Source organism: Neovison vison, chromosome 1, assembly GCF_020171115.1.
Source record: "Neovison vison isolate M4711 chromosome 1, ASM_NN_V1, whole genome shotgun sequence".
In the NCBI taxonomy this organism is placed as follows: domain Eukaryota; kingdom Metazoa; phylum Chordata; class Mammalia; order Carnivora; family Mustelidae; genus Neogale; species Neogale vison.
In genome coordinates, this window is record NC_058091.1 from 99,080,628 (window position 1) to 99,101,820 (window position 21,193).

A 21,193-nucleotide genomic window follows, 5' to 3' on the forward strand; every position below is an offset into this window, starting at 1 on the left:
ATGAGACAACCTGGGGTGCCTGGGTGCTTCAGTCAGTTAAGCATCTGCCTTTGGCTCAGGTCACCATCTCCAGGTCCTGGGGTCAAGCCCCACATTGGGCTCTCCACTCAGTGGGGGAGTCTGCTTCTGCTTCTCCCTCTCCCTCTGCCCTCCCTCCCCCTCTTTTGTGGTCTCTCTCTCAAAATCTTTAAAACAAAAAAGAGGCAAAAAGCAAATATAAGCAAAATGCTTATAAGGTCCTATATGCTTATAAGGACCTGAAGCCCAGACTGTGTCCTAAAATGACAAAAGCCATGCTAGAAATGAATCTGGTATGGTACTATACACACACACATACACATCTATATACACAAAGAATACCTCTATCTCTGGTAGACAAGAAATGAGTCAATATTGCCTTGAGGAGGAGACCAGCAACCAAATTTTGTATTATGTGCATTTGTTATTCTTTAAATAGAAAGAAAAATAATTAATTTTGGAAAATATTTGCTTATTGCAGTTCTTTCCAGATTTTATGTCTAGGGTCATCTTTTATTGTCAAGTTCTTTAGCGAAGAACTAGAATTCAAACATGGCTGGCCAACCATGGCCACATTCATTACTCAAGGACTTTTCTGAGCTAACACTTCTCAAGCTCCTATTAGGAACTTGGCACTGATTTAGCCACTATAAAAACAAAGTTAAATGGGATAAGAGACTAAGCCTTTATGAAGGGGAAGGCCATGAAGTAAAGTGAGAAGGAAGAGCAGGAAGCCATTTGGCACGATGGGATTTTTTCCTCCTGCAGCCATTTAGTCTTGGTCTTTGTCTTAGATGGAATCAGGTCATATTCCTTGTCTTGACAAGTCTTAGAAATCAATCAGAAAGTGCAGAGTTCACAAATCAACCCCACAGGTTTAATACTAGGCAATGCCATTAAACCCCTCTGTGGTAGGGGTTCATCTTTCTACACCTGTGAAGCTTCATCTTTCATCTTTCTACACCTGTGAAGCTCTTTTACCCTTTATCCCTGTTGCTTCAGCGTCAGCTTCAGCTTCTCAGAAGGCAGAGGTGAGATCCTAGGTAGGTGGGCTCTTCCCATCTCTGCTGTTTGATAGGATTCAAGGACAATGTAACAGATAATGCAGTGGAGATGCGGGAGCCCCCCCACCCCCAATAACGAGGGGGAAGAAAAAGCAGAGGACATTTCTCACCACAGACCAGACAAATTTCCATTCCTCGCTAAGGATGAGAGGACTGGAATAGAGAAGACCCAAATTACTTGTGAGAGGAAGTCATGCCTTCTGCTTGTTGCAGATTTACAGTTGCAGTTGGTTCTGATTTACCTGTGGTTATGTTCTGAAAGCTCTTGCCCAAAGAAATTTTTTCAGCCATTTCTTAAAACAGTTTTTTTGAATGGTTATAAAAAATCTGGGTAATCTTTTTTTTCTTCCAGTTTTATTGATATAATTAACATACAACATTGTGTAAGTTTAAGATGTAAAACGTAATGACCCGATATATGTATTTACTGCCAAATTTTTTACCACAGTAAGTTAATATCCATTGCTTCACATAATTACACATTTTTTCCCCGTTGTAGGAACATTTAAGATCTACTCTCTCAGCAACTTCCCAAAATGCAATACAATATTGCTAATCAGAGTCATCATGTTGTACATTACAGCTTCCAAAATTACATAAATGTACATTTATCTTAAAACTGGAAGTTTCATTATCTTTTGATTGCCTTCACCCAATTCCCCACCATGACTCCCGCCCTCCCCCAGTAACCTCTGGCAACCCCAATCTGATCTGTTTTTATGAGTCTGGGTTTTTTTAGATTCCATATGTAAATGAGTTCACAGTATTTGTCTTTTTTTGTCTGACTTATTTCACTTAACATAATGCCCTCAAGGTCCATCCATGTTGTCGCAAATGGTAGGATTTCCTCACTTTTGTGAGGCTGAGTAATATAGTCCACTGTATATGTGTGTGTATATATATATAAATATACACCACACACCATATTTTATCCATTCCTCTGCTGATGGACACTTAGGCAGTTTCCATACTTTGGCTATTGTGAATGCTGCTGCAATGACCACGGGAGTACAGGTAGTTCTACTTTGAGTTTTCTAAGGAACCTTCCATACTGTTTTCCAGAGAGTCTGCACTAAATTGTAGTCCTGCTAATAGGGTACAAGGTTTTCAGTTTGGATCATCTTAAAGGACAGAGGTTGAGAAGCATCTCATTGCTGTAATGATCCAAACCCACGCCCCTCATGTCTTCATCAAAATCCCATTTGCTGCTCTTGCCTGTCAATGAATATTGATGGTGGGGATGGGAGGCGTAGGTAAGGAGAAAGGGGTCTTCCTGAGGTGAGTGGCATGTGGAGGAAGGGCAGCAGCTGTTAAAATCCACATGCAGCCTCTCTTCATAAAGCTCACTCCCTGGATTAGGCCATAATGGGCGACAGCTACTTTCGGCCACAGGCGGTTCCACTGGAATCTGCTGGGGAAAGGGTTCTGCAGAGCTCTGGGAAGGGGAGAAGTCATAAGGCCAGCTGGTCAGAGGGAAAGGATAACTGGGACAACAGTTGTCATTAAGAGACTGTCTCCCCAAGGCAGTATTTATATTCCATGTTTGCCGATCACCGTAGTCAGAGAAGACTCCGGAAACAGGATGAAGCAGGTCCCCACCATTACAGATCCAACTACTGGACAGTTTGCATTTGTCATAGAGCTTAGCGGGGCCCAAGGTGGAAGTGGGGTCTGCCAGGTCAGTGGTTCCCCCCAAGCAACAGCTCTTGGAGAAGAACAAGCAATCATTCAGAGACTTCTGCTGGGGAGTGTTAGCTATTAAACGTCCATTGTAACTACCGGGCAACTGGACGCCCTCCTGGAAAGACCAAGTTAAAGGAAAACTTCCCCAACTTTGGGTTTCACCTGGAAGAGACTAGAAAGGAAAGCGAAAAGCTCACATTAATAAGTTAAGCAAATTGACACGACTACCACAGGCACCCAGAGTTACTCTGTACAAATACGCGCTCTGTCCGACATTCCTCATTCCTCACATACTTGAAGCGCAAACGCACAGTGGGGTTTCACCACAAGCACTTAAAGTCTGAAAGAAGTCAAGGTTGCCTCCAGGTCCACTGTACAGCCTACTCAGCAGCACGGGCTGTGTCACTCCCCTGACTCTGAGCAGAGTGTGTTGAAAATGGTTCATCCTCAAACACAAATCTGATAGGGTAACTGTCCTTGTGAGAAACTTATAAGAGACTATTTAAGAAAAATCAAACTAAAGCTTCAAAGATTTATATTATACTCAGTCTAACTCTCAGGGGATCTCTGTCTTGCTTGCTCACCCGGTCTCTCTCTCTCTCTCTCTCTCACACACACACACACGCACGTCATTTCCTTCCTTGACTTTTCTATTTTTTAGTACTGTTTGCAGTCTGAGAGACTAGGGTTGTTCTGTTGTTTTTCTTCTCAAGAGCCTTTTCTCCAAGTTCATGGGGGATTTTGTTGACCCATAAATAGGGCCTCTAGAAAATGAAGTAGCAACTTTATTTCTATAAATAAAGGAAGCATACATACTACTTTCCAATTCATCTCAGGGAAAAAAAACTGGCTGAGAATTAAGTGATCTGCTTGCTTATGTAACAAGAGGGTGAGGATAGAGAGACTATGACCAGGTCGAGTGGGAGGAAATGCCCTTCAACTTGTCCCATGGCTGGGAGAAGGGGTGAAGAAACTGCCATTCGGTTTCAGGGGCTCACGTGTCCCTATAACCAACCCAAGTGACATTTTCTTTTTCTACGTAAGGCATATTTTGAACCTCTAGGGATGCATGGGCTCCATCTCGGTCCTCATGAAAAGAAATGTGGAGCACGGAGCAGCAGTAAAATACAGGAATTAGCATCACTATCAAGCAGACAAACCCACCAACCTATAATATGATGCCCATAAAGCCAGACAGTTCACATCACAGCGTGGCCTCTCCAACCCCCAACCCCACAGGTGGCCAATGTTTTCAGAAACTTCCTGGTTATTTCCTCTGGGTTGAGTCTGCTAATCTATTTAGGGGAAGAATGCCCATTTTGGAATGGTATTTTGCCGAGAACACTTTAGGTTCACTTCTGAACCAAAATATAAAGTGCCAAATAGAGGTTAAGTACTAATCCAAGTCTCTCCTTGTAACTGTAGCAGGGAAGATGTTTCTAAAATTACATTAAGTTTAAGAGTATCTGAGAATGCTACAAGATGGCAGAAATTAAGAGGAAAACCCGATTCTATTTCTTTTCTCTGGGGGATGAGCCAGATGGGATGGTTTCGACCTCATCTGTCAGTGGGGAGGGACTGGAGAAGGGTATTGTCCTCACCATGAGTGTGGGGAGTCGCCATATGTTTTGAACACACGGGGACAGGTTACCTTTGTCTCTGGGCTCTCCTTCAGCTTTGAGGGGACAGAGGCAGATGCCGCTGCGTGTGCTTTTTTCATTGTTCTTCTTGCCTCGGCTTCCAATTTGGTTTCTGGTTTTGGATGATCGTGCTCTCCCTTTGACTTACAAGAGACAAGGAGGTAAAATAAACAGCAAGACTGGACCTCACGGTGTGTAGAATGTTACCCCGTGCACTGCCGCCTGACCGGGTGCTGCTGCTGGCCCAAGACTTCATAAACCTCTTCGGCCTGTCCCGTGCTTTCCTGCCCACCTTTGAACACGGTGCCCCTCGCCCACCTGGTGAAGTCACACTCGCAACCATAACAAGAGACACTACAAAGTGCTTCCTGCGGTGTGAGAGGAGGCCGCAACACACACGACCTCACTGACCCTTCAGCATCAGTCCTGCCGCCATTATCACTGCCCCAGCTTACAGAGTAGGAAACTGAAGCATGGGGACACTGCACCAGCTATGGAGGGGACACTCCTCCCCCTAGCCCCCCATGAATGAGCGGGGAGCCGGAATTCAAAGCATGCTGGAGCTGCCCAAGCTGAGAGCCAGCTATAGAACGCTCGGGAATTCTGGGAGCTGGCTGGCAGCTGGAGATGAGCCACAATGGGAACCGCTGGGATCACAGATGCTGGCCCACGATAGCCATCGGGATATTTTCTTTCTGGAGGGTTGGTTGACCAGCACACCACGGACCTTCTGCCATCAGAAGCCAGACTTTATCCTGTTTTTAGCACTGCCCCCTCAAGGACTCCTGCATAGCCACACTGTGGGTTTGTTGAAGTCAACCCCAGGCCGCAGCACTGTGCTCACCTGAGTGTAATGAGATTACTGCAGGGTGCCTCCCCCCAGGGGCCCGAGGTGGAATCAGCCAACTCCCCTCCTGGGGCTCCGGGTCTTGGCGCCTGTGTGCAGGTGTGGGTACAGACATCTGCTTGTCCAGAGCGCGCCTCGGGGTTGGTACGGGCTCACATTCCCCTGCCCATCTCCCGTAAGAAACCTCCCCCTGTGCTCTGCACACACTTTTTGAATTAAAGAGAAAACGGCATCTCCTAACTCTAAGTCAAATCCAACCTGGAAGAATATGAAGCGTCCGTCATGCCTCCAGAAGTTGGTGACAGGGAAGCCCCCATGGCCTCGGCAAGGAATGAGCTTCAGAGGCCCGTCGCAGTTTGGACAGCGTTTCCCTGTAAGAGAGCACAAGCAGGTGACCCTGCTTACGGAGTCCCAAGTCTGTGCAGCCCCCGCAGTTGGCACTTGACTCTGGGATGGCGGAGAATGGGCCTAGGTGCAGTATTCTGGGCTCCCTTCCACTGGGCATTACCTCTGACCCCCGGAGGCCTGGCCATCAAAGCCTCCCAGACCAGTCTCACACAGGGACAGAGGAAGCGGTTTCCTACAGACTGGGATATCTCACAAGTCAAGGGAGAGCTCTTTTGAGCAGAAAATCCCTCCCTCCCTATTTACTGAGACCTGAAATTCTTTGTAGAGAAGAGGACAGAATTCCTTCACTTCCCAGTGAGAATTAAGGGTCAAGGAGCAAAGTCACAGAAGAGAAGCAGCACAGCCCCTAAATGTTTATTAAAGTGTAAATGACTGAGACCAGACCCTTTCAGGAGAGCCAGTTTTCAAGACAGCTTACAAGGAAAGAACATGAAATAACTTGAGGTCCGAAGCGGGCAGGGCACAGGGGAATGCTGGATGCATCTGTTTCACAATCCGATGGACGTGATAAAGAGGAACACAATGAACCCGACTATGGCATGGACCTAAATGGCATGGACTGGAGTCGAATCTCAAAACTTCGTCCCACTGCTCCCACTCCAGACCAAACCATTCACTGAGCTCCTGGGTGAGGGCAGGGGGGGGGACCCATTCCCCAAGATGTCACGTGTGATCAAAAATGTTCTCCTAGACTTTATGTGGGTCCCCTGATGAACTAGTATGAGTCCCCTAAGTGATACCTATGCTTTTGAACAGAAGCCTTGAGTCAGGGGCCTTAACCCAAGGAAGTGGTTTTGTTGGTGGGTGCTCTGGGCACGGGGAGAACCACAGGGCAGACCCCGAGGGGTGAGGAGGCTGCTGGACGCCAGCTTCCTCGCTGTGCCCCCAATGCTACTCACTCTGCTGCTTCTGCCGGGCTTTGTCGCAGATGGCGGGTCGCAGGTAGACCTTGCGGCCCTCCTCGGCAGAGCAGTCGCGGCTGCACACCACCACGCCCAGGCAGGACTTCTTGAGGATGCGGGAGTTGTGGTTGTTGGTGTTGCGCATGGCCCAGCTGCTCAGGTGCCGCTGTGCGTTCCTGTCCTCTGAGCTGTAGATGTGCTTCTCGTAGGAGTCGGGCCATTCCTGAAACCAGTCGGTCTTTTTCACATTCTGTTAGAGACACAAAGCATGCTGCTGTATTTTAAGTGAGACAACACAATGGTGTAGGGTGCCTGCACGGCTCTGTCGGTTAAGCGTCTGCCTCCGGCTCACGTCATGATCGCAGGGTCCTGGCCAGAGCCCTGTGTTGGGCTCCCTGCTCAGCGCGAAGTCTGCTTCTCCTTCTGCCCCACCCCATCTCATGCTCTCTCTCTCTCAAATAAGTAAGTAAAATCTTAAAACACACACACACACACACACACAACTGTTCTTAGATGTGAAAGTGGTCTTAGCCTCCAAGAGCTGTGGAGACCTTTGGCAAAGACCAACCAGCGTTTCACTCCCAACAGCAGGATCTGAGCTCGGCGTAGTGACACCAATAGGCCTGCCGGGTCTACGGAATGTTTGCTCCCTGGACCAAGCTGGGCTGTCATTCAGTACTTCCCACCTCCCCTGAGTTCTACTATGTGATGATTCTCTAGGCTTTGGAGAGAAGACTTATTGACCATCTCCCACGAAGAGTTTTTGAGGTGAAGTAATGTGATTGTGCTCTGTGGCAGGGTAGTGAGATAATGTCTCATAACACATTAGTTACCTTATTGGGAAGGTGAATGCAGTCACCAGAGCTGAACAGTGGGAAAACTAGAGAGCCCGGGTTTGGGAGGGTTCTGATAGCCACTTTCTCCCCTGGGGAGAACTTCTTCCTTTTTCTCTACTTCTAGATCCATGGGCCTCCAACAAGGAGGGGGAGTTTACTTTGGCTGCAAAGTTCTACGTTCTTGACTAGCACTAGCACTATTCACCCTGCGTGAACATCTAAGCTCTCCGTAAGAAAGATCATCAGTACACTCAATCCTTACAGCATCTGTCACTGGGCTTCTTGTCCTTCTGTTTCTTTATCTGTAGAATACGGATAACAAGACCTGCCAACCTTAAGCATGGTTCTGAGAATATGATAATATACAAAAAAATACTTAGCATAGCACCTAGCATGGAATAAGCTCTAAATAAATGTTAGGCACTGATGTTGAGGCTCCCATTCCTCTGGCCCTTTGGCGCATAGATTCTGCATTTGACCCATCCTGCTTCATTCTCAGGAATGACAATCTTTGGGCACCTGGGTGGCTCAGTGGGTTAAGTCTCTGCCTTCGGCTCAGGTCATGATCGCAGGGACCTGAGATGAAGCTCTTCATCAAACTCTTTGCTCAATGGGGAGCCTGTTTCCCCCTCTCTGCCTGCCTCTCTGCCTACTTGTGATCTCTCTGTCAAATAAGTAAGTAAAATCTTAAAAAAAGAAAAAAAAGAATGATATTTGCTAAGCAGTCTCCATACTCAAACTTAGGCTGTGTCTATTCCCATACCCTCCAGAGACCTGGCATGACAGAAGAACATTTTTCATCAAGAAGGTTCTAGAAGGTCAGAGAGAAGATTCTAGAAGGTCCAGAAAGAGAGGTCAGGGTGCCTTCCTTTTGATTCCCTGACAAGAAAGCAGGCATAGAATATTGCGGGGGGGGCATTTTAGAAAGAAAAGAGAAAATATTAACAACAGGATGGAAGGGCAGCATGGGGAAGCTGGTGTTTACTGAGTTAGATTTCAAGTTTAAAACGTGCCAAAGAGCTTTGTAACTTGAGACTCTGGGCAAGTGACTATCTCTGAAGCCTCATTTTGCTCTTCTCCAAAATGGACATAGTGATAAAATATTCCTCAAAGAAGTACCATCAACAGCAGATGTGTTGTAAACTTTAAGTTTGATATAATGATAGCTGCCATTTGAATGGCATGTCGTGGGAACTAAGGTGGATCTGAGGAAACATAAATGAGGTAGAGGAAGTGTTGGTACAGTTAAGAGCTGGGGTCTGGGGACACCTGGGTGGCTCAGTCATTAAGCATCTGCCTTCAGCTCAGGTCATAATTCCAGGGTCCTGGTACTGAGCCCCACATCGCGATCCTTGCTTAGCCAAAGGGCTCCTTCTCCCTCTCCCACTCCTCCTGTTTGTGTTTCCTCTCTTGCGGTGTCTCTCTCTGTCAAATAAATAAGTAAAATCTTTAAAAAAAGAAAAAAAAAAGCTGGGTTCTGCAATATAGGGCTCATGGGTCAAATCCAGACCATTGCTTTTTTTTTTTTTTAATTTTGGTAAATAAAGTTTTATTAGAACACAGCCAAGCTCATTCACTTCAGTGTTGTCTATGCATACTTGACATTACTACAGCCAAGTCAAGTCATTATAGCAGAGACTGTAATGGCCCATAAAACTGAAAATACTGACTATCTGGCCCTTTAGAGAAAGTCTCCTGACTTCTGGTTAAGAGCCCGGCTCCTGAAGTAGACGGCCTCAGTACAAAGTCTTAACCAAGTTCCTTGCCCTCTGGGTGCCTTCACTTCCTGCTCTGGAAAATGGAGGTGACAGGAGTACCCACCTCACAGGGATGTTATGAAGACTGAATGAGTTAACGTACATAAAACATCTGAAGCCGTGCCTGGAGGACCAGATCCAGGACTACAAGCAGCCAATGCGGTTTTAAGAGCCAACGGCTTTCAGGAGGGAGAAGACCCACAGAGAGGGCACTTCGTGCTTTAAACCTTGTCAAACCAAACCCAAGATGGGAGTCCAAGCCCCTCTAAAGCAAAGACTGGAATAACTGACTCCACAGCCTTCTTTCTCAGAGTAATGGCTCAGGGGAACCCTTCATGTGCCTAACTGTAACTACTGTGAGGTAAGAAGGGAAATGGAGGAGGGCGTGTGCTGTCTGCAAAAGGCCCCTGTGGTCTGTCAGGCAGCTAGAGCAGAGCTTCCGGGAAACAGGCGCGGCCACGCCAAGATGCTGAGTGGACCATCTGCTTTTTCCAGCTCTTTCCCTCCCTCTCCCAATTCCCTGGGATTTCCGAGCTGGCTAAGATTCACCTCAGGCAGCCAGTCCCCTTCCTGCTTCCTCCACACACCTTGTCTTCTCTTCTCTGCCTTCTGACCTAAGGCTCTAAGCAATGCCTTCTTATTTTCTGTAGTCACAGAAACGCCCCAAGAAGCAAAATATTTTATCTTCTGAAATAAGAAAAATGTGGGTTCAAACACTAACATGTGGACCTTTAACAATTTGGACTGTAAAAATCGATTGGAGGCATTTGAATAATTCAGACACAAAGCACAGTTGTCAGGGTAGCAGAGACAAGGGCCATGCAGACTTGAAGAAAAGCGGAGATTTTCATTTTCAAGGTGAGTAGCCCCTGCAGGGTGGTCAGCGCCATTAATCCCATGAACCACGAGGAGGGGAAGGTGTATGTGCGTGTCTCAGAGGTTCAGAGGAAGAAATGATCGCCATCGTCTTTTCTCCCCACAATTTTCTCTCAGTTCAATGTATATTTTGATCTCCCATTGAAGCTTCCTTTTTGACTTACAAATATACTGTTTATTTGCCATGTATGTGCATATTTCCCCGCTGCCCTTTGCTATTAATTTCTAGGCTGGTTCTACCATCGCTAGAGAACACTGTATTTTAACTATTTTAACATTGTTGAGGTTTATTTTAGGGCTTACAATATTTTCTTTTCTTTTTAAGAAATATTTTATTTATTTATTTTTTTAAGTAGGCTCCACACCCAATGTGGGACTTGAACTCACAACCCTGAGATTAAGAGTCACATTCTCAAACCTAAGCCAGCCAGGTGCTTCAGGGATTATAGTATTTTTTACATTTGAAAATATTATCTGTCGTTTTTTTTTTTAAAGTTTTTTTTTTTTTTTTTTTTTTTGTAGCCTCTATACCCAGTGTGGGGCTCGAACCCGAGATCTCCAGATCAAGAGTCACATGTTCTTCTGACTGAGCCAGCCAGGTGCCCCTACATTTGACCATGTTTTAAGCCTTTTTTTTTTTTCTTCCCAGCAGCCTCTTCACTGGCTGCCTACATTTCCAGTTCCATCAGTAATGCAGTAATAATTCTGATAACATATTAACTTGAGAAAATTCCTAGGAGTAAATGTGTTCATATCAAGCTCTTCTCTATGCCCAATCTTTTGATTTGGATGCTTAGTGGAATCTCTGACATCGTTTGACATTGAAATTAAGACAAAACCTAGATTCCCATAATGCAGAGGAACCGAGGTGTCAAATGAATGACAGTGACTTCCGAAGGCCTTGTAAATTCAAGGCACTAAAGAGGTGAAATTTAAAAAGAAAGAATAATCATTTCTTAATCTCGCTTAGCGGATCTCCATAAAATGTTTTCTTCTTTCCTGATCTTGTGTTTATTTTAATTTCTAACTTTTCATGAGTAACTTTGTTTTTCCTCTCGGTTAAGAAGTTTATAATTTAAAGGGAATATTCTTCAGGTTTCCAACAGGAAATCTAACGAATTTATATTTTATAATCTCAAGGGGTAACATCACTGGGGGTTTAACATTTCTATGACTTCTGTAATTTTTTTTACTAAGAGACCTAATCCTCTAACTCACTCAAAATCTCTGCAACTCCATGGAACCCTAAAGCACCCAATCTTCCTTATTCTGCTTTACTTAACTACCTGAAATTCTAATAGGGTCCCTTAAAAATTAAGTATGTACTATTAAAACAAAACTAATAAAATGAAAAAGAAAATTGTGAAATAAGGCATCAAAACACCTACACTACTTTGATTATATTAAAATGGATTTCACCTAGCATATAATCCACTCTCATACAAAGCAATTATCTGCATTTTTCTTTAATGCTAAGAATAGCTTAATTCGGGGTGCCTGGGTGGCTCAGTGGGTTAAGCCTCTGCCTTTGGCTCAGGTCATGATCTCAGGGTCCTGGGATTGAGCCCCCCATCAGGCTCTCTGCTCCTCGGGGAGACTCCTTTCCCCATTCTCTCTGCCTGCCTCTCTGCTTACTTGTGATCTCTGTCTGTCAAATAAATAAAAACAAAATCTAAAAAAAAAAAAAAATAAAAGAATAGCTTCTTTATAAATAAATGTTTCCAAATAAAACAGGGAGGGCATACAGATATACCTTTGAACAAATCAGATAGAGGAAAAAAATGACATGTTACTTATGGAACACAGAAAAAAAAAAACAATTCAACCAGCATTTTGGTTTCAGGAACTTATCTCTTCTGCGCCAACAGAAAACCAAACCCACGTGGTCTCAAAGAAGAAATTCAGCTCAACAAAATGCTTCTGAGTTAACTCAAGAGTGACTCCTTACAAGGGCTAATATTGCAATTTCCTTTGTTAAAGGATCAAAATTCAAAACAAAAATGTCCTTGGGGTGCCTGGGTGGCTCAGTGGGTTAAAGCCTCTGCCTTCGGCTCAGGTCATGGTCCCAGGGTCCTGGGATCGAGCCCCGTGTTGGGCTTTCTGCTCGCAGGGAGCCTGTTTCCTCCTCTCTGCCTACTTGTGATCTCGTCTGTCAAATAAATAAATAAAATCTTTTTTAAAAAATGTCCTTATTTGTTCAGACAACACTAAGATCGGCTGGAGTTCTCCTGTTTTTAAACTCTCCATTGCTTGCTTCTCTCTACTCTTCTTCCTTCCCTTTCCACTCTACTTGGCTAGGCAAAGAACCTCCCGGCAGGCACCCAGAAGACAGTTTCTCCTACCACAGATGCAATAATGTCCCCATCCCAACAAGAGTCCGGGGTGGCAGAATGATTCTATCTCCAGTAGTGGGGATTCAATGACCAAGGGAGCCCAATATAGGTGGAGCTGTCCCAGGAAGTTCAAATGACCTTGACATCAAGGGGAACGCTGGCAAGAAGGACAAAGTCATAGGTGTACCTGTTAGACCAACAATAATGTGACCTGATCACGCAGGCAGATAATAACTGACAAGAAACCCAGAATCTGGTTTACCTGTTGGCTCTTCAGCACCAAGACACATCTGATTACTCCTGGCTCATTGTGATTACTTTTAGCCACACCTGAACTCACTGAAGAGCTCCAAAATTCACCTTCTCTTTGAAGTCTGAGGCAAAGGCAACCCTGCTGGCTAAAATCATGGTCCAGGAAATTAACTAACTGGAGACATGGGTTCTTTGTGGTTGACTCACCAGGTTTTAGGCTGACCTGTATTTATGTTTAGACTATGTATATTTATCTTTTCTCTAGAAAAGAATATACTTAAAGCTTGGAATTTTTTGAGTTAATGGCTTGGTGTGGCTTTGGCCATGGTTTGCTGTTTTTTTATTTAACTTTTTTTACTATTTTTAAAGTAAGCTCTATGCCCAACATGGGGCTTCAACTTATAACCCTGAGATCAAGAGTTGCATGCTCTACTGACTGAGCCAACCAGGCACCCCGGCCACAGGTTTAAACTGCATACTTAGGAACCAAATGATTCAGGGTTTGTCTGCAATGGTGCTTCTGAGTACACTCTGTACTTGTACTCAGAGAAACTGGCTGGTGTTAGGAACAGAACAGGTGTTCTCAGCGTCCTGCCAAAGTGGGTGCTACTTAGGAAGAAAAAGAATTAATTCTTTCCCAATTTCCAAACAAGAAAAAGAAAAAAAGCACTTTCTTAGCTGTTCAAAGCTGCCAAGAGTTACAGTCAGTATTAATGAGATTGTGGCCCTTTCCGTGAACTTGTAATAAACATTTTTAATGTAAGAAAGACTAAACCAACACCAGACATTTTCTGCTTGGGTCAAGCAAACTCTAATGCAATTATAGTTGCACCTTTAAAATGAAAATGAAAATGTAAAATGAAAATATAAGGGGAATAAAAATGGAAAGCAAACTGGTACACCACACTGGTCTGAGATTTTTATCAATGGTAGTTTTGAGTAAGTTGAGTGCCTACGGTTCAGGGCTGGCTCCCTGGGGGCTGGATTATGGAGAAAGGGTGTCAAAATGACCATCCTTAGAGAAGGGACCAGAAGCAAGTGAAAGGAAGATTTATAAAGATCTAACATGCAGCTGAGAGAAGGAGGAAGCCCACATGAAACAAATAGAGGGGAGGGATGACTTAGCCAGAGCAAGAGGACTTTGAGCCCCAGATCCAATCACGATTCTATCTGGCCCCATAAGCCTAGTAACTACCCTATTCCTAGAAAATAACTGAATCCTCTTAAGATAGTCAGCTTCCAAACCGCCTTTCCAGCCAGTAGCCTCCCCCATCTCCCTGCCAACCCTGCTGGATGCCTGTGCACAAGCTCCCTCAAATGTAGAGGCTGAATAGCTTTTGGACTCTGGTGCCCTGTTCTGCCTTGATGGTCTTGTTTGCTTCCCCCTTTTACATTTTACAAGGCATTGCTCCGAGAAAGCCCTTTGCCAGAAGCCATCTTGATCCCCATGTCCAAGGCACGCTGAATTACATATGTCCTCTTGCAAGGACCTCCAGCATTTTTCTGCATGACACAGACTCTCCATTCAGGCATGGACCTTATTCCATTTGCCCAAAAGATCATGAGCCCATCCATGAAAGTTAGCATAGCTTCATGGCCCCCATATCCCAGAGCCTGATGTAGTGTCTGATAGATTGTCGTCACTCAGAAATGTTTGGGTCTTTTTAAAATTTAATTTAATTTAATTATTTAATTTAATTTATTTGACCGAGAGGGCAAGCAAGCAGGGGAGGGGCAGAGGAAGGAGAGAGAGAAAATCCCAAGCATGTTCCATGCTCAGCACGGGGCTCTACCTCCCAACCCTAAGATCATGACCTGAGCCAAAATCAAGAGTCGGATGCTTCACCAACGGAGCCACCCAGGCGCCCCACGGAACATCTAATGTCCTAATGAGGATATGAGCATTCACTATTGGCAAAACGAGCCCATAAATCTTGGCATGATTGAGATGTGCAAGGGGCTACAGAATTTCAGGGCATGGAACATGCATTCAGCACTCGGCGGCTCATCTCAAATTCTGAAGCATGTGAGCAGATTAGCAGTAAAGAAATGGGTCTACCAGTTGCCAGAATTTGCCAACACACTGTGGAAGTAGTCATCCTGGCAAGAACACAAAATTAGGAAAAAACAAACTCTGAATTCCTTGTACCAAATTTACAACAGTAACAAGCAATTGCATCTGATCCTTCAAACCGGATTTTTTTTGGTGCCCAAACAGGTAGTCTGAGAACATGAATTGCCTGAGGGGATCTTCAGAGAGGACTTAGGGTCAAAAACAAGTCAGAGCCACAGAGCCTGACACCGCCTTCTCTTGGGAGCACCGCCAACACAGACGTGGATGGAAGTCTCCGGTCCACGCAAAGAAATCTGTTTAACTTCGTTGAACCCAGGGCTTCTGTTTTTCCTTACAACACCTACAAAAATGCCGCGTCACGCACAGTCCACAGAACATACTTTGGCAAACAGGGCTCTAAGCGGCTTGCGTAAGGAATTTCGATTTTCCTTTTACCGAGGAGGTAACTGAGACTTCAAAATGGCTTGTTCAGGGGCGCCTGGGTGGCTCAGTGGGTTAAAGCCTCTGCCTTCAGGGTCCTGGGTTCGAGTCCCGCCTGGGGCTCTCTGCTCAGCAGGGAGCCTGTTTTCCCCAGCTTTCCCTCTGCCTGCCTCTCTGCCTACTTTTGATCTCTGTCTGTCAAATAAATAAATAAAAATCTCTTTTTTTAAAAAATGGTCTCTTTAGAGTCACACAGATTGAAAGCAGTGGAGCCATTCGCGAGTGACTTTCACACCTATCAACTGCTGTTAATGTAGGTCAGGTGCTGTGTTAACGCCGGGCTGACAGTTCTAGCCGGCAGGCTGCTTTCCTACTGAGGTCCCAGAACTTAGACCTGTCTGTGCAGCCACCTTATTTTCAGAAGAGGAAAAGGAGTCTCAGTAAAGGTAAACAACTCCCTAAGGCTTTACAGATTAAAAAGAGGCAGAACTGGAATTCCAAGCCGGGGTTTTGTCCCTGTACCCTGGCGTACACAGTCCAACCACTCGGCCTTGAAATACTCACAAAATATACAACCTAATCAGCTTGGAAATCTTTCCAAGACCCTTTTATTTTTCACCTCAAATGGTTCGGGATACGATTCCAGAGCCAGCACAAACCCTGATCAGGATGGTGGTGTCTCTGCTTAGAAAATATTAAAGGGACATGACACTTTTTCCCTTTTCTTTTCTTTCTTTCTTTCTTTTTTTTTTGAGAGAGAGAGAGAGAGAGAAAACGCATGGCTCGATCTCACAACCCTGACATCACCACCCCAGCCAAAACCAAGAGTCAGAGGCCTAACTGACTGAGCTACCCAGGTGCCCCATAGGCACTGCACTTTTAATCATTACCCCGGGATATTTACAAGGGCACTTGCTGAAGTTCACTAAGTTATTTCCAGGAGCAATCCTACTTTTTGATTACTATAAGTGACACATTTTCAAAACTACATTGTGTATTTTTGTAAATTTCTGAATGCAATGTCTTGGGAAACTGAGAATGCTTTTGTTTTTGAAAATTCATAATGGAAAGTGAACTTTCATGAGTACCGAGTTTTCCTCCAGAGAAGTGGTGCTTCCTTTCTTTTTTTAAAAGATTTTATTTATTTGTGTGTTTGACAGAGAGAGAGAGCACATGCACGCAGAGCAATTGGCAGAGGAAGAGGGAAAAGCAGGCTCTCTGCAGAGCAGGGGGCCCAATGCAGAGTTTGATTCCAGGACCCTGGGATCACAACCTGAGCTGAAGGCAGACGCTTAACCAACTGAGCCACCCAGGCGTCCCTGGTGTTTCCTTTCTTTTGTTTACAGATCTGATGAATGATATGGTCCTTGGTCCCAGAAGAAAAAAATGCATGCTGTAGACAGTGTTACCTGCCGCTTCAGAGGGTTCTCAAACCCCATTAAAACCCCTGCTCAAGGGATGCCTGGGTGGCTCAGTGGGTTGATACCTCTGCCTTCGGCTCGGTCACAAGTAGGCAGAGAGGCAGACAGAGAGAGAGGAGGAAGCAGGATCCCTGCTGAACAGAGAACCCGAAGTGGGGCTCGATCCCAGGACCCTGGGATCATGACCTGAGCCGAAGGCAGAGGCTTAACCCACTGAGCCACCCAGGCGCCCCCAGGGTACACTTTTTGACTTCCAGCTCTTCTAAGACCTACTGAGAGCTAACATAGGTAGGAATTTAAGAGAAAACAGAGAAACAAAAAAAACCTTCATTAGAGTGAAATTTGAAATGATCTGGAAGTCTTCATGAGAATGAAAACTGGAATGGTTTTAAACTGAGACTGTGGAATCTCATTTCTACTGCCCTGCCTTGGTAAAAAAACAAATTTGTTCCCCAGAGTCAGGCAGACTAACTTGACCTTTTCATTAAACAGTACTGGTGATCTCCACCCTGCCTTCCCAATACCCTTTCCAACAACTTCAGTGAAAATATCCTTGGAATGCCAGAAAGGGAGTCAGGGGAGGTCAGTTTTACACAATTAATATTTTCCACCAAATTAAGAGTTAAAAAGTCAAATGCCAAAAATGAAGGTAAAGAAAATATGAAACAGTCTCTCTGTGGCTGGAAAACAGCCCTGTGTATATTCACCCCATCTTACTTACACAAGTTCTAGAAGAGTTGCTCTGGCCCATAAGAGAACTATCATTTGGACATTCCAGTTATAGATTTAATTTAAAACCATTACTATATTGGGGCACTTGGGTGGCTCAGTTGGTTAAGCAACTGCCTTCGGCTCAGGTCATGATCCCGGAGTCAGTCCCAAGATCGAGTCCTAAATGGGAAATCCCCGCTTGGCGGAAAGTCTGATTCTCTCCCTATCTCTGCCTGCTACTCTACCTGCCTGTGCTCTCTGTCAAATAAGTAAGTAAAATCTTTAAAAAAAAAATTTAAAACCCATTACTATATAGCAAATAAGGCTTTCTGGGAATCTGTGCACTGTGCAGAGTCAACCTATTTGCAAATAACTTATCATCAACTTTATTCTACCAGCTAGCTGGGGTAGGTGCAACAGGAGCCAAGCCAAACTTGGAAAAGAGAAGGGAAGCAGCATTTTCTTTGTTTCAGTTGTAACTCTTGTAGGGCGAGGGGTGGTGTCACCAGGTAAAGACCCACTCCAATTCTAGGTCATGGCATCTCCTCTTAAAATTCCTCAGTTAGATGCCCAGCCGAAGCTCTGCAGGATAGGAATTTCCCCAGCTTGGCCCCTCAACAATTTCCTTCCAGAATGTAACAAGTTAAGGCTTCAGAGTCAAAGGCTGAAGGCAGACTCTTATGTAAGTACGTACCTGTGGCAGTTTCATATCGTTAATATCCCAGCTTAACACCTCCTTGTCCTCGGAATCAAGGTCTTCAGGCGCCATGACAGTCAGGTCATCCATAGGGTTCCGTCTACCCAATTTCCCACAGAAATGGTGAGGAATCTGCTTCTCAAAGGCGTTTCCTACAGTCGGATCAATCCACTCTTGACTCAGCAGCTTAGAACTGGAGACTGTTTTCTGACACTAAAAAATAAGTGATAGTAATACTGACCGTTAAAGAGATAAAAATCAGTACTCGCCTGCCAGAAAAACCTGTTTCATTGACATTTTTGCAAGCACCAACATACAAAATAAAAACACAATGTAGAAGTCATTAGTGATCTTGTGACAATAAAGCTCAACCATGGGGAGTCAGAAGTACCACGCTCACTGGGTTGGGGTCGCCCTTTTCCTGGCTAGGCCCAGGCTGGGAATGCCAGAGTGGGGACCATGGTCACCTGAAGCCAATGGTTAGAACACTGTCCTCCATATACCTTGGGGCAAGAGGGAGAGCTGGCTTGGAGCTGTTTTCATAGACTTACCTGTGTACACTAGCCAACACATGTGTGGTTCAAGTCAGAAGTGGGAAACATCACAACCAAATGTATCCAGAAGTACTTTTTAAATCTAAATTGCCAGAGATGAATTTTTATCTTCTCAATAAACCAGTGCATACTGTATCTTCAAATATTATTAATGGATAGCCTCAAATCAGATTCCCTCTCAAACCTGGACATTATTAACACTTTAGACCTGGTAATTTTTTCAGAAATTTTATTTATTTATTTGACAGAGAAAGAGAGAGCATGAGAGGGAACACAAGCAGGGGCAGTGGGAGAGGGAGAAGCAGGCTTTCCAACGAGCAGGGAGCCCGATGTGGGGCTCGATCCTAGGACCTTGGGATCACGACCTGAGCAGAAGGCAGACACTTAACCGATAGAGCGACCCAGGAGCCCCAGGATCTGACAATTTTTTTGCTGTGGGAGGTTATCTTGTGCGCTGTAGGACATCTAGCAGCATCCTTGGTCTCTGACCATTAAGTGTCAGTAGCAACAAATCATTTGTTGTGACAACCAAAAATGTCTCCCTACATGGCCAGATGTCCCCTGGAAGGGGCAGAACTGTTTGAGAACTACTGCTTTAAAATAGTACTTCTTCAAGGCAGAGGTTCATAGGGGAAGAAAGGAAAGAATGAAACAAGATGAAACCAGAGAGGGAGACAAACCATAAGAAACTCTTAATCTCAGGAAACTGAGGGTTGCTGGGGAGGTGGGAGGGATGGGATGGCTGGGGTATGGACACTGAGGAGGGTTATGTGTGTGGGAAGTGTTGGGTGTTGTGTAGGATTGATGAATCACAGACCTGTATCCATGAAACAAATACCACATTTTATGTTAAAAATAAAATAAAAAGAATGTTATAAAATAAAAAATTTTTTAAATAAAAATATTGTTTTCTGACTTTAACTCAAAAGTACCCTTCAAGATTTTCTAATAAAAATCTCCCTCTTCCCTCCCCCTCTTCCCCCGCACCGGAGATTCTATCTCATTTTGCTCTGATTAAATCGTATTATATAAATGATAGAATTCAAAAATGCTTGCACACTAAATTTCCTCCCCCATGAGAAATACCACTCTGGTTTCTAATCCTAACTGGTTCAAGGAGATTTAGCCAAAAAAGAAAAAAAAAAAAAAGAAAAAAGGAGGAGGAAAAGAAAGAAAGAAAGGAAGGAAGGAAGGAGAAGAAAGGAAATGTTCTACTCTGAGGAAAAAAACCGATCCTTCTGCAGATGAAATGTGCGTATTAGTAGAACACAAAGTAAAACATGTTAGTATGCGTGCAATCTCCATTTGCTGGTGACTCTTGTAAAAACAAGGGACATAATGATGTTACATAAGACAACTTAATAGTAAACCTGAACTATGAGTTAGTTTAATAGTCTCCAACTGAGGAAGTGCCATGGGCTCCGTTCCTTAGTCACGTTTCTTTATATAACCCTAACACTTGTCAGTCACTGAGATCTGAGGGCAAGTATATGAATCTAGAAGACTGCTGACCCGAACGTATGACCCTTAGATAATAAGCTAATAGGGGTCCTTTCACCCCTTATCCCCCTACCACACTCAACTACAACCTAGTGGTCAAAGATTCAAACAGCATGAAGTCCATCACCCCTGTTTCAAACACTGCCATGCAAGGTTAAATCCCCAGGAGTTCTAAATCAAACTCTATGTTTGGGAAATAACATTGAGTTGCTGAAGAAGTGCTGCTACAGACTGACCCGAATTCAGATTTTGATTCCAAGTCTACAAGACACAGAGATCGTGTGGTGACCTGATGGTAACAGCTTTATTGGGGTTACCTCTCTTGAGCATTACCAACAGTAACTCAGATGGTCTAAAACTTGTTGTAGCTCATTGGGACAGACTGAGCTTTTCTCTCTTTTTTTTTTTTTTAAGACCTTGAATAACAAGAGTCATATCTCAAAAATTCCTAAGCATTTTTTTAAACAACACAGACATAACTCTTTTGTTTTTAAACTAAGGGGAGAGGAATAAAAATTCTTGCTGCACGAAGATTTCATTTTTTATTTTCTCAGTTATAAATTGTTGCCAAATGAACAAACCTTAGTTTAGTATTTCCCTGAAAGTTAAGAACAAAACACAGGAACTGTTCGCAGCCCTTAGAAAATAAATAATTCAGTTTTTCTCCAGAATTAAAAAACTTAATTTGTAAAGATTTCCTTTTTTTTTATTTAAGCAACTTGGGGCAAAATGTATTTAAATTTCATCATTTCATCATTTCAAGTAGAACTGAAATCCTGTAGGAATGGGATCGCTATTAGCATATTCCTTACATTGGCCTCGCCCTGGTATTTCTGGCTTCCTTACCTTCTGACTTCTTATGGAGATGCAGACAACACTGTGTCATAAAAATCTCATCTCTGGTTCAGGTCCCAGCAGGTTCTGGTCATTTTCTAAGCAGAAGCTACAGTTCCCTAATCCAGGTCAAGGTACACTATGCTAATGAGGTCTGGCAAAAATCCAATCAAAATCTAGATGCTCTGCGCTTGGGATGGACTTAAGGGCTTGGGCCAGGGAAGAGTGACGCAGGCAGTCACTTAACCAGCGCAATTGTCCCCAGAACGCCAGCAATGTGAGGGGCATTCTATTGTTCACCTGGGAACTTTCCCCTCCTTTATGTTAAGAGGGGATGTTAACTGAAACCGACACTGAAAAAAGAAC

General features: G+C 44.2%; 1 protein-coding gene across 2 annotated transcripts; it reads right to left on the reverse strand.

The window, feature by feature from the left end:
* Positions 1 to 1,419: 1,419 nt before the first annotated feature.
* Positions 1,420 to 20,927, reverse strand: GCM1 (glial cells missing transcription factor 1). 2 transcript variants are annotated; one of them, XM_044237739.1, is made up of 6 exons: positions 20,840 to 20,927; positions 17,937 to 18,152; positions 6,560 to 6,812; positions 5,511 to 5,623; positions 4,417 to 4,548; positions 1,420 to 2,517 (listed from the first exon to the last, which is right to left on the reverse strand). In XM_044237739.1, exons 2-6 carry the CDS (start codon positions 18,027 to 18,029, stop codon positions 2,200 to 2,202), a joined length of 909 nt encoding a protein of 302 aa, XP_044093674.1. In that variant the 5' UTR covers positions 18,030 to 18,152; positions 20,840 to 20,927; the 3' UTR covers positions 1,420 to 2,199. The 2 variants fall into 2 exon arrangements, with proteins under 2 accessions (XP_044093674.1, XP_044093664.1); XM_044237729.1 differs by having other exon boundaries at positions 1,420 to 2,937.
* Positions 20,928 to 21,193: the final 266 nt, after the last annotated feature.

What these genes read in the sequence shown, in the direction of transcription:
- GCM1 (XM_044237729.1), bottom strand. Translation starts at nt 18,029, where the DNA reads ATGGATGACCTGACTGTCATGGCGCCTGAAGACCTTGATTCCGAGGAC. An exon ending in ACGATATGAAACTGCCACAG is followed by an intron (nt 6,813 to 17,936) that starts GTACGTACTTAC and finishes TGTCTCTAACAG; the next exon opens with AATGTGAAAAAGACCGACTG. An exon ending in GACGCTTCATATTCTTCCAG is followed by an intron (nt 4,549 to 5,510) that starts GTTGGATTTGAC and finishes GTCTCTTGTAAG; the next exon opens with TCAAAGGGAGAGCACGATCA.